Source organism: Myxine glutinosa, chromosome 7 (assembly GCF_964187855.1).
Source record: "Myxine glutinosa chromosome 7, kmMyxGlut1.1, whole genome shotgun sequence".
NCBI classification, from domain to species: Eukaryota; Metazoa; Chordata; class Myxini; order Myxiniformes; family Myxinidae; genus Myxine; species Myxine glutinosa.
Window position 1 is genome coordinate 164425063 of NC_136267.1, and position 13712 is coordinate 164438774.

Below are 13712 nucleotides of genomic sequence, written 5' to 3' on the forward strand. Positions count from 1 at the left end.
TCTGTCAACCCTCGACTCTGATTCTGCAACTGGACCCGACGGCATCAGCCCACGGGTCCTAAAATCCTGCTCTGCTGCTCTATCTCACCCTCTCTCTGTTCTCTTCACCCTCTCTTTTGCTCAAGGTCAACTGCCATCTGCTTGGAAATCAGCCAACATCACCGCTTTGCACAAAAAAGGTGCAAAAACAGATCCTAGCAACTACAGACCAATCAGCCTTCTCCCAATTATCAGCAAAGTCATGGAATCCATCATTGCTTCGGATATGAAATCTTTCCTCTTCTCCAATGGCTTGATCTCTGATCATCAATTTGGTTTCAGACCAGGTCACTCTACTCTGGACATGCTGCTTCTGCTGTCTCAACAATGGATGGAGGTCCTCAATGCCAAACAGGAAATTAGAGCTGTCTCCCTCGACATATCACGTGCCTTCGACACGGTCTGGCACCCCGCTCTGCTCACCAAACTCTCCTCCTTTGGTATCCATGGAAATCTCCACGCATGGCTGGCGGACTTCCTCTCTAGTCGTCGTCAACGTGTGGCCCTGAATGGGTTTCTCTCATCTCCTCTTCCTGTTCAGGCTGGAGTTCCCCAAGGCAGTGTTCTGGGCCCCGTGCTTTTTTTGGTCTTCATCAATGATCTCTCTGACTCTCTCGAAAATCCTCTCTATCTCTTTGCTGATGACTCCACTCTCTGCCGCTCCATTCCTCTTCCCTCAGATCGGCAGTCTGCTGCCTCCTCACTCTCTGAAGACCTGGACAAAATCACAGACTGGTCAAACAAGTGGAACATGTCTTTCAATCCTGACAAATCTCACACTCTTACTATGTCTCTCCGAAAAGATCGACTGGACAACCCTCCCATCTACTTTCTCAACAATCCTCTCCAAGAAGTTCTGTCGCTCAAGATTTTGGGTCTCACTATCTGCCATGATCTTTCTTGGGAAAACCACATTTCCAAGCTGGCCTCCAAAGCCAGTCGCCGACTGGGCATCCTCCGTCGTGCGAAGTCCTTCCTCGGCACACCTGAGCTCCTCACCACATACAAGGCTTTCATCCGCAGCTCAATGGAATACTGTTCTCCCCTATGGGCCGGTGCTCCTGCCTCACACCTAGCTCGGCTTCACGCTGTTGAAACCAAAGCTTTCAGAATTATTGGAATCTCCCGCGATGAAGCTATCTCTGAGGGCCTTTCACTCACTCACCGCAGGCAGGTAGGTGGTCTTTCTGTCTTCTACCGACTCCTCTCCGGCCTTGCACCCCCAGCTCTCTCTGTGCTCTGTCCCCCAAATATTCCTACAGGTCGCACAAGATCTGCCAGCAACCCTCTGATGGTTAAACTGCCGAAATCTCGGCTCTCTGCTCACCTTCACTCTTTCATTCCTCTTTTCTCCCGCCTCTGGAACAAACTCCCTCACTCCCTTCAATCCCACTCCTCCCGCCAGGTCTTTAAAACAGCTGTTCACCACCATCTCTTATCTTCCCCCATCCAAAACCTTGATCTTTTCTACCCCCGCTAATTCACCCCAGATCCACCTTGTTTGAAATTCCAACTTCTTTCCTGGAAGTCCTGGCAGTGTCCATATGTTTTATACCTCTCCCACCGCCCCCTTCCCATGCCCCCCCCCCCCAAAGCCCTCGCCCTCTCTCAGATCTCTCGATGTCTCCATGTCTCTCGGTCCCTGCTCTCAAATGTTGTGTTTGTGTCCTTCCCCCTCTCTCCCCATCTTGTCTACCGCTCCCGATGTTATATGTTTTATGTGTCGGTTTGTCTTTCTGTGTGATTAATGTTCGCTCTTTCACGAGCCTCGATCTTGTATACAAAAAAAAAAAAAAAAAAAAATTGTTGCGGCCAATAGCACAATTGGTGTCCAAAATTTGGTCAAAATAAATTTAGTCCCAGGTTCTAAATCCCACCCCTGACACCAATTGTTATGGATCTCAGATTACGGCACTCCCCTTACCGAGGGGGGTTTAATCCCCTCATCTATTTCACTGGCCGTCCGAGTCCTAGAAGATATCGTGCTCCGTTGCGGGGTTGAGGTTGACCAGGGTGACTGGTCAATGGAGTCCCAGATACCTTCGCCAACCTCTCCGCAAAGCAGGACGATACTTCTGCTTGGGCCACGGACAAGATGGAAGATTGCCGAGCGGTTTAGCAATCCGAGGCTCGAGCCGTTAGCAAAAAGACTAACCCGATTCTGAGCGGTTCCTATATCGTGCCACCGATATTCAATGGGGAAAAGACGAAGACGATCGGACGAGAGGAAGCCAAAGAATAAGAAGAGTGAAGGACGAACAAATATGGTTTATTAACTATCGAAAAGAGGAAGCGAAAGAAGGGAATATACAAGAAGAGGAAACAAAACGGTCTTTGTCTTTGTCTTGGTCTCTTTTGATTGTCTTTGTCTTTCCCTCGTGGTCCCCATGTGCTGTCTTTGTCTTTCCCTCATGGTCCCCATGTGCTGTCTTTGTCTTTCCCTCGTGGTCCCCATGTGCTGTCTTTGTCTTTCCCTCGTGGTCCCACTGTACTGTCTTTGTCTTTCCCTCGTGGTCCCACTGTACTGTCTTTGTCTTTCCCTCGTGGTCCCCCTGTACTGTCTTTCCCTCTTTGTCCCCATGTACTGTCTTTGTCTTTCCCTCGTGGTCCCCCTGTGCTGTCTTTCCCTCGCGGTTGTCAGCTCTTTCACGAGCCTCGATTCAGTATAGAAAAAAAAAAAAAAAAAAAAAAAAGGACATAGGGCAACCTTATACACTCTTATATAACACGCCAAGGACAAACAGACAGACTCACACGAAAGGTACCTGGTAGGGGAGGAATGTCCAGGCAAATGGTTCCAGGCTCCGGGTCCGCCGCGAAGAATGGCAGGCAGCTGGCGTCGTTGGCGCGCGACCGGACCTTACAAATGCGAGGGGCGGGAATGCGCATATGTATAGCATGCCGAACGTTCTCAAAACCACGGCAGTTCGTATCGAAAAACGATCGTCCCAAACGATCCTCCGTGCAATGTTCTTATATGCGCCGCCTCTGCGCTGTTCTCTCACGTTGGCCGATCTTCTCTCCTCACATCTGCCGATCTCCCCTGCATCTGCTCTCTCCCCGCATCTGCTCTCTCCCCCGCATCTGCTCTCTCCCCCGCATCTGCTCTCTCCCCCGCATCTGCTCTCTCGTTCATCTCCGTAAAAAGGCTTCGCGCCCGCGCTTTTATTGTGAGCTTCGCGTATTAAGCCGCGTCCGCTTTGCTCCGCCTACCGGTGAACACGCCTCGGCCGGGATTGGTCACGAGGGTTAATTGTTACCTCCCCTCGTGACGCATTGATGGGGCCACGCCTATGTTCCTGGCCGCTCCTCCCTTCTCCAACTTGACCGCGTGCGTAATGGCGTCTTGAGACGGGCACTGCAGCTAGCAGAGTAGCGCAATATGTTGTGGAGGGCAGTTTATGCCGCAATATGAATGGAATAGGAATTGGAGAAGGGGGCTAGGTTATTTGATTAATATAACGCAGTCAAACAATTGGAAACAGATCCTTAACTGAAACATAGACTAATGAAATAACTAAAGAAGATCCTATGGTGTCCTACGTGTTGTACATGGCCTAACTCCGGTGCGACCTTTGACCTTTACACCAACAATGGGAGTATTTACAGGGGATTATTTATAAGGTACATTTACAAAAATTTACAAAGTGGAGGGTTCTAAAAACCACAACAATATATATATATATATATCTATATATATATATATACTGTATATGTAGTTGGTTCTGGTGCCACAAGATAAATTATATTCGATTTCTGCATATATTGGTAAAAAGAGAACCATCCCTGTGTGTGTGTGTGTGTGTGTGTGTGTGTGTGTGTGTGTGTGTGTGTGTGTGTGTGTGTGTGTGTGTGTGTGTGTGTGTGTGTTACATCCATTGGCGCCGTTCACTTGCACTAACAGCAAATGATACAAAGTCGACACTTCTCCTCCACGGATATTTCTAGTAATTCCTATATTTCCATGAGTCTGATTTGCATTCAGGAACAGAATAATTTTTGAAATTTTGAAATTGTCACTCTTTCATCTAAATGCTGAAAATGATGTTAAAAATACGATTTGAATCAGAGATTTCCCGCGAGAAATGCAGGTTAAAAGTTCCCAGCGAGCAGAACCGAGTCTCTGAAAACGCATGCGCAGTGCATGTGCAAAGGCTTCAAAAGTCACGTATTTTTTCAAAAAAATATTTCCAATTCTCATGCACTTCAAAAACCTCTCGTTTACTTTAATTTATTTCCATGACTATTTCATTGAACAACACCTTATACAGTTTGCACCATTTTGTCCCATCACCCCTCCTTGCTGTATCTGCACTTGAACTCCCCAATAACCTTTCCTAACCCAACCAAGCATCTTACTTGCAAGTTTGAGTGTTTCCTCCCCTCTTTTTTTTCCTGTTCGTTCATTCCCTTGATGTTGTCTAATTATTAGTTCTACAATGCTCTTCCATGAGCCTCGCTCCTCTAGGAAAAATAAAATTAAAGGAAAATGTAAAAGAAAAAGGAAATGAAAATGTACAAAGAAAAGGAAAAATAAAAAAAGGAAATGTTCAATAATGAATTTCTTATAACGATGTTCTATGAAATGTGTTATATTTTATAGATGGTTACAGGACTCAAGATGTATTTAAGCAATAAAACAACAATCCTGACGGTATTTCAATGTGCAATGAAGCACATTTATCATTCAGCAATTGAGCCAGGAATAAGGTACAGGACTATGCGACTATTACACGGTAACTGCAATCTGCACATGGACTAGCAAATGAAACGCCATCTATATTAAAAGTGGAAACCACGCTCAACAAAAGGAAACAATATCTGTGTTATTAGTGTGCAGCAAGTACAATGCTGCAACTGCAGGTCATCACTCATTTTCCATATGCTCCTGCCTGCCGGATCCGTGCCAGCGCTAGCCGTTTTCTCGGTGATGGGAATGATCGAACGAGCTGACTTGGTAACCCTGCACATCATGTAAACAATAACAAACAAACAATAACAAACAAACAAGGAGCGCCGCTATAAGTATGCATTTCTGGTTTCATATATCATTATAACCTTCACATATATGATTGCTTTATTGGATCGCTCTCACAGCTCCATATCAATGCGAACTGCATCATTAACAGCTCGGTACAAAATGGATGTTCATCACAGAATAGTCTTATCAAGCAAAAGTGAAGTTTCCAGAATCGAAATGTAAGCAAAACCAGAACCCAAACAAACAAAACAAGAAAGACGTCGTGCGGAGCGCAACACTTACAAAATCCACCCACCCCCAAAAAGATGTTGCTATGGATACATCATATTGTCCATTTTATTAAGACTTAAATTGACAATATTAATCAAGGCTCGGTTCAATCGGATCAAAGTTATTATTTTTCAGACGAAAATTGATGATTTTAGAAGTTTGACCTTGAGTTGACCTTTGACCTTTTGACCTCAGAAATAGTTGCTTTCCCCAATTCAGTGTTGAACTATGCAATTGCTGTTTAACTTTCAAGTTAATATGATGAAAATTGACATTTTTCAGATGAGAAATGATGCTTTTAGAAGTTTGACCTTTTGACCTCAGAAATAGTTGCTTTCCCCAATTCAGTGTTGAACTATGCAATTGTTGTTTAACTTTCAAGTTAATATGATGAAAATGGACATTTTTTCAGATGAGAAATGATGCTTTTAGAAGTTTGACCTTTTGACCCCAAAAATAGTTGGATTTCCAATTCCATGATGTACTCTGCAATTGCTCTTTAATCCTCAGGTTAATCGGATGAAAATTTACGATTGAAGTATAAAACACATGGACACTGCTGGAACTTCTCGGAAAGAAAATGTCGGTATTTAAAAAAGAAAAAGTGGATCTGGGGTGAATTAACGGGGGTAGAAGAGATCAAGGTTTTGGATGCGAGAAGATAAGAGATGGTGGTGAACAGTTGTTTTAAAGACCTGGAGGGAGGAGTGGGATTGAAGAGAGTGAGGGAGTTTGTTCCAGAGGCAGGATTAAAGAGGAATAAAGGAGTGAAAATGAGCAGAGTGAATTGTGACCTGTAGGCATTTGATTGACAGACAAATAAACATACAGAGAGACAAACAGACAACATGAAAAATCCCTCATAGAGCGACACTTGGCAAAATCGAACAAAGTAGAATGCCACTCAATAGAACAACCTTTGACCTCAAAAATACTTGGTGGTTGAATTCAGTGACCTAATATGCAAATCGTCTTCAAATTTTAAGCTAATCAGATTAAAATTGAGGATTAACATTTTTTGAAAAGGTTGTTTATCTTTGGTCTATGCTGACCTTTTGGCCTCTGCTGATCTCAAAAATACTTGGTGGTTGAATCCAGTGACCAGATGTGCAAATCCTCTTCAAATTGCAAGTCAATCGGATGAAAATTGAGGATTTTAGAAATTTGGCCTATGTTGACCTTTTGGCCGATGCTGATCTCAAAAATACTTGGTGGTTGAATCCAGTGACCAGATATGCAAATCCTCTTCAAATTCCAAGTCAATCGGATGAAAATTGCGGATTTTAGAAATTTGAAAAAGTTGGTGACCTTTGGCCTATGTTGAGCTGTTGACATTTTGACCCCAAAAACAATAGGCTTCTTGCTTATGACCAACTCTACCATTTCGTGAAGTTTCGTGAATATCGGTTGAAAATTGTGACCCGTAGGCGACTGACATACAGACAGACAAACAGACAGACAGAGACTGACATACAGACAGACAGAATAACGCACAAGACCAACCAATATACTTGAAAAATCTTCGATTTTCGCAAGTAACAAACAGACAGACAGGGGTGAAAACATAACCTCCACCCACCTTTGGTGGCGGAGGTAACAAACACACACACACACACACACACACACCGGAGTGATCAACATCCTTGTCCCCAAAAAAATTTTTTGACAAGTAATAACGCACAAGACCAACCAATAGACTTGAAAAATCTTCGATTTTGCAAGTAACGATGAAGCGGCAAAAGGAAGGAAGGAAGAAGGAACTTTGACGGCACTCAGTAGAGAGCATGCCTCCGCCTGGTGACCAGTTTGCATTTTGTATCCAACTGATAGGCCGGATCTGGATTCGGACCTGAACCAAAATCTAATCGGCTTGTTCTTGTCACCAAACCAACTCATCCACCAACTTTATTCATAACTCGTCCATAACTTTGTTTAATATCATGTTATATATCACTTTTCACCCGATCTCTCAATGGTGAAGAATCACTTCAAAAATTAAATAACTCTTGAAGCCGAATCCATATTCAGATCTTCACCAAAATCGAAACGATTAGTCCTTTTCACACACACACAACCTATCCAACAAGTATCGTCCAAATCCGTCCACAACTTTTTGAGATATCTTGTTCACAAATGGACAAACGGACAGACATACAGACAGGGGTGAAAACATAACCTCCATCCACTATTGTTGGCGGAGGTAATAAAAAGAAGCAGCAAAAGGAATAATGCAGAAAGGTGCACTCTCACCTTGTCCACAGAGACGATTGCAGGATTCAGCATTGCCAAAATTGTTGTCGTTGCCTCCACAACCACTGTAGTTGAACACCTCACAATTCTGGCTGCTGCTGTTGAAGAAGAAGCGTTTTAAAGAGCCTGCACAGCTGCCTTTTTGTGGATCGAGTCGGCAAAACTTGAAACCTGAGTGTGGCATTGTCCACAAATTAATCTTACAATTTCATAAACACTGGATCTGTGATGATTTGATATCATTCAGCACAACCGATACAGGGTTATCATGGTAATGATATGTTTACAAGTGAGAGGTGAAGAAACATTTCTCAAACCTCATTGTCTATCTTCCTTTGTGATCAATCTTTTTATAGAATATGATCATACATCAAGTATTATGGTTTTTGGTTGTGCGCATGCAAACTAAACAAAAAATATTGCTCTTTTTTTTCCCTCCTCTCTCACTTTTTATTATATTTATTTACATTATAAGAATATGAGCTGAAGTACGTGGCGTTTCCCAAAGAAAATCAATGAAATATGCATTTAAATATTTACTGTATGACAAATTGGGGAATGCAAAATACACTTGAACCATTTTCCCATCTTTTAACTTCTTTTATTAACTGTATTTTTCAAATATTTTCATTCAAGGCTTTGTAATAAAAAATTTATTTCACTGCAAACCATGTATCACAAATACCATCTTCACAAAACATATTACTAGCCTGATTGCTCCAGGAAAAAACCCAGGCAGTGTATAAGCAACATACTCACTCGAGGTGTGAACACTGAGGTGTTATAATAAACCTTATTCAAGCAATCTTTTAAATAAAAGGCACACATGAAATACCATGTTAATTAAATTTGTGTTGTTGACAACAAATCACTATAGCCTCAACATACGATCTTCACAAAACATATTACTCAATCACTCCTGGGGGGAAAAAAACCCAGGCAGTGTATAAGCAACATACTCACTCGAGGCATGAACACTGAGGTGTTATAATAAACCTGATTCAAGCAATCTTTTTAATAAAAGGCACACATGAAATACAATGTTAATTAAATTTGTGTTGTTGACAACACATCACGATAACCTCAACATACAGTCTTCACAAAACATATTACTCAATCACTCCTGGAGGGGAAAAAACCCACGCAGTGTATAAGCACAATACCTGAAGGCCAATTGTTTGGTGTTTTCTGGGGTCAATTATTTTTATCCTACAATAACGCTCGACCTTCCACTGGATGAAGGAGGGGCTATACAAAGTTTGGTTGCACTGGTTCCTGCAAGGTCCGAATGCATAAATGAACAATCAATTAAACAAATGATAAGATGTTCATAGAATACTCATCCTGTGGAGTCAACTTGGTGCAAGCCAACTCTTGTGTTTTTGAACGTTTTTTTTCTTTGATCCAATATGGCTGCCAGACCATGTGAGTGATGATGTCATGAATGTACATTCTCTAATATAATTGTTGTGTCGATCACGCTCAATAAATTTCAAAGTGATCAGACGAAGCATTGTCCGTGTCGAATTATGACGTCATAATTATGGCACCAATGACGTCATCGTTAACAACATCTTTTCCCCATTGGGGAGTACTTGACAATGAGAAACGTTTCAATTTTTTCCATTGAGCAGTTTGGGAGATATAGAGGTGCAATGTTTTTCAATTTTTCCAAGATGGTGCCTGTACTATGTGACCTATGATGTCATAATTATCATTAAATTATCATTAACTAGCCGAAAGCACCCGGCGTTGCCCGCGTTCTTTTAGAATGAATTTACTACTATAATTCAGCTTTTAATCGTGGCCGTAGAAGATTGACCACTATAATTCAGCTCAGCTTTTAATTGCAAAATGGGACCAAACCGGCCGAGGCAGCCTTGACCGGCCTCACCACCTAGCCTAGAACCTTCCTGGGATCCTTCCCGACATTTTTACTTCTTTTTGAATGAATTTACTACTATAATTCAGCTTTTACTCATGGCCGCAGAAGATTGACTTCTATAATTCAGCTCAGCTTTTAATTGCGAAATGGGCCCAGCCTGGCCGAGGCGGCCTCGACCGGCCTCGCCTATAACCTTCCTGGGGCCCGTTCCGACATTTTTACTTCTTTTTGAATGAATTTACTACTATAATTCAGCTTTTACTCATGGCCGCAGAAGATTGACTTCTATAATTCAGCTCAGCTTTTAATTGCGAAATGGGCCCAGCCTGGCCGAGGTGGCCTCGACCGGCCTCGCCACCTAGCCTATAATCTTCCTGGGGCCCGTTCCGACATTTTTTGTTTTCGAGGTTTCCTCTTATCTTTCACTGTTCAGGAGATTAGCGTGTGCAGACAAACAAACAAACAAACAAACAAAGAAACAAAAACTTTCTTTTATATATATAGACTACAGAAGGATGCGCTCCTATGGTAAAATTTCGTGTCAATCGGACCAACGGTTGCCGAGAAAATGAATTTTAAAAATGCAGACACGTCACATGTCCGCACAGGTACGTACGCAAGCGCAGGATAACAAACTTTATACTTTTTAAATGAAATAAATATACCATATACGGTGTATCAAATGTATATAGATAATTATCAAATGAATCCATCTTGAGTTCTCCAACCTTTAATGAGCAAAATAAATAATTACATTATTATCTATTATAACCATTATTAAATAGTTTGTTGTATCGTATAAACTATATCGTACAAATACCACACAACCCGGACACTCATTCGGAGCTCATTCTTTCAATCATTCAGTCCCCAAACAAATTCTCTCCTCCTCTCCCACTTTCTTCCTCCTCCCCACTCACACCACCAATTCAAATATTTTAAATGACAATTTTAAAATGTTTACTATTCCTACACCCTCATTTTCAAATACTCTTCTCTAAATTATTCATTTAGTTATTTGAAATTAAATAAAATTATCTATTTTGCTCATTAACGGTTGGTAACTCAAGATGGATTATTTGATTTTAAGCCGAAGCACACAATTAATTACTACATATATATATACCGTATATGGCATATTTATTCCATGTATTGTTGCGGTTATGAGAATCCACATAAATCCTTCAGTGTTGTGGTTGAGTTCCAAATACGGCCGTGGCCAAAAATATTGGCACCCTTGCACTTTTTTCAAATATTGCACCATTTCTTCCAGAAAATTGTTGAAATTAAGAAATATTTTGGTATCCACATTTGTATTTCTTTGGTTTGCAGTGGAACAAAACAAAAAAAGATGAAAAAAATTACTAAATCTTAGCTTATTCCAAACAGAAATCCTAAAATGGCCCAGACAATATTATTGGCACATTTTAGAAGTTGTTAGAAATAATTAGATTTCAAGCAGGTGATTCTCCTTTACTTTCGAATTCAACTCACCTATGGTGAGTTGCAGGTGCCTGCAATATAAAAATCATTCATTCAATCAGTTTGAATAGAGAAAAGGAGTCATTCTGCTGTTTTGTGTCATTGTGTGTGGAGAAAAGAAAGAAAACCAGAGGATTGTCTGAAGAGGTCAGACACAAGATTGTAGCCAAGCATGGACAATCTCAAGGCTACAAGTCCATCTCCAGAGACTTTGATGTTCCTGTGTCCACCATACGTAATGTTATCAGGAAGTTTAAGGCTCATGGCACTGTAGCCCACCTCACTAGACGTGGCCTCCCTGGACGCAGTCAACCTCCCTGGACAAGCTGACCTTCAGACACAAGGTACGCCAGTTTCAACTCACACCATCTGTCGCCAACTCAATGAAAGGGGGTTAAATGGTAGCAGACCCAGGAGGACCCCACTGCTGAGAGAGAGACATAAGAAAGCCAGACTGGAGTTTTCCAAAACATACCTGAACAAGCCAAAATCCTTCTGGGAGAATGTCCTTTGGACAGATGAGACCAAATTAGAGCTTTTTGGTAAAGCACATCATCTCTATGTTTACAGAAAACAAAATGAAGCCTTCAAAGAAAAGAACACCTTCCCTACAGTCAAACATGGAGGAGGTTCAGTGATGTTTTGGGGTTGCTGTACTGCCTGTAGCACTGGGTACCTTGAATGTGTTCATGGCATCATGAAATCAGGAGATTACCAAGGCATTTTGAAGTGCAATGTTCCATTCAGTGTCAGAAAGCTGGGTCTCTGTAGAAGGTCATGGGACTTGCAGCAGGACAATGACCCCAAACACACTTCAAAAAGTGCCCAGGATTGGTTGAAGACAAAACGCCGGACTGTCCTGAAGTGGCCAGCACTAAGTCCAGATCTTAATCCCATTGAACACCTGTGGGGAGATTTGAAAACAGTAGTTGGGATAAGCACCCTTCAAATCTGGGAGAACTGGAGCAGTTTGCACAAGAAGAGTCGACCAAACTGCCAGTGGAGAAGTAGAGAGGTGTGGGAAGCTCATTCATGGCAAAAAGAAGCGCTTGACTGCAGTTATTTTGTCCAAAGTCTTTGATACCAAATATTAAGTCTAGGGTGTCAATATAAATATATATATATATATTATGTAGAAGGCTCCGGGCACGGACTATGTAGTCCTCATCGTGGCCAAGCCTAAATAAAATGGCATTGATAGAAAAGTGAAGAGGAAGCGAATAGTCTAATCATTTTTGATAAAGCAGAAAATCTGCTTTTTGAAAAGGGGAAGATCATAAGTGTTTGGAAATACATGTGAAGGTAAAGAGTTCCAGAGTTTGGTAGTGGAGGGGAAGAAACAAACATCATAACGGCCCACCCTTGAGTTGCCAATGGCCACACAATAATCATGAGATGTAGTGGCTTGTCGAGTATTCTGTGGTCTCACTAATGGCGGAGGTATACAAGCAGCAAGTTCTTGGGAGCAGAAACCGAAGTCATATCTGTAGAAAAGAGACAGAGAGCCAACTTTGCGACGTAATTTGAGCGGGTCAAGTTTTGAGGTCAGATTGGGAGAGTTGATGAGTCGAATTACTTTTAATTCAATTATGTGCAGTAAGTATGTGGAGCTAGAACCTCCCCAGATGTGAGCGCAGTGCTCTATACAAGGACAAATCAATCCTTCATATAGTTGAAGCAACTGTTGAGAGGAGAAGAATCTTCGACATCTGAACAGGACTCCGAGTTTCTTCAAGGCAGATTTAGCTGTTTGTGTAATGTGTGGATTCCAGGATAGATTTGAAGTTAGGGTAATACCTAGTAGGTTTATTGTATCACATGGTGTAATTGTGGAACTTTCAAAGGAGATTGGAGAGTTGAGAGGAGTTTTAGGGAGAGAGATGGGAAGAAGTTTAGTTTTAGAAACATTAAACTTAACCTGGTTACATTTGCCCCACTGGGAGATCTTGTGCAAATCCGAATTTAAAGAGGTGGGCTATGAGCCAAGGGGGTTGGTCGGTATCATACAGATGGAGTAAGGCTCATTGTGATTTTTAGCAAGATATATGTCCCTATATATGAAACAAAAGTGATAGCAGTGTATAACTCTCGGCCATCTCTGTGTTATCACCCGAAATATTATTATACGCCCGCTTCGCTTCGCCAAAAAATGTGATATTTGCTAAAATTGGAATAAATATGTTTTTAAGGACCACAGAGTGCCAATAATTTTCATACTGGATGCCAACTAATATAGTAATAGAAATATAGAACATTTGTGGGGGTTATTTATCAAAATATTGATATAATGACAAAAAATATGTTAAATTTAGTGAAAAAGTGGTCGAAATCGCTTCGAGTTCAGAATTCACATTGTACATTTTTGTCAATATTTCAAAAATGAAAACTCCCAAGGTAACATTTGACCCCTCAAAATCTTCGCAAGGAACCACTGCATTGGAATATATCATTACTTTGTAATATGGTGGTTGTTTGGGGCACATATTTTGGCAAAGTTCAAAATATGTTCAACCATACCCCCTAATTTTGATATTTTGGAACGAAACATAGCTTTTGAACATTTTAGGTTTATTCGTCTACTACTTTTGGTATCTCAGTGTAATTTTTGGTATTAGCTAGTATCCTAAAGTAGGTTTGTAACATCAGCTACATTATATTTCACAATGCATGCAAACTTGCTCCACACTCTAGGTTTATCATGATCTCTCGAACAAATACGATCTCGATCTCGATCTCGGCACTCTGTGGTCCTTAAAAACATATTTATTCCAATTTTAGCAAATATCACATTTTTTGGCGAAGCGA

The 13712-nt window shown here is 41.4% G+C and overlaps 1 protein-coding gene across 1 annotated transcript in view; it reads right to left on the bottom strand.

Annotated features, from left to right (window-relative positions):
* Positions 1-4693: 4693 nt before the first annotated feature.
* Positions 4694-13712, bottom strand: part of LOC137430911 (uncharacterized) — a 36673-nt gene continuing 27654 nt past the window's right edge. Inside the window, exons 6-7 of the mRNA XM_078782762.1 lie at positions 7541-7711; positions 4694-5002 (exon numbers count right to left, since the gene is read on the bottom strand). Coding sequence (XP_078638888.1) covers positions 4911-5002; positions 7541-7711 — 263 coding nt within the window. The 3' untranslated portion in view covers positions 4694-4910. The remainder of the gene's footprint in view (positions 5003-7540; positions 7712-13712) is intronic.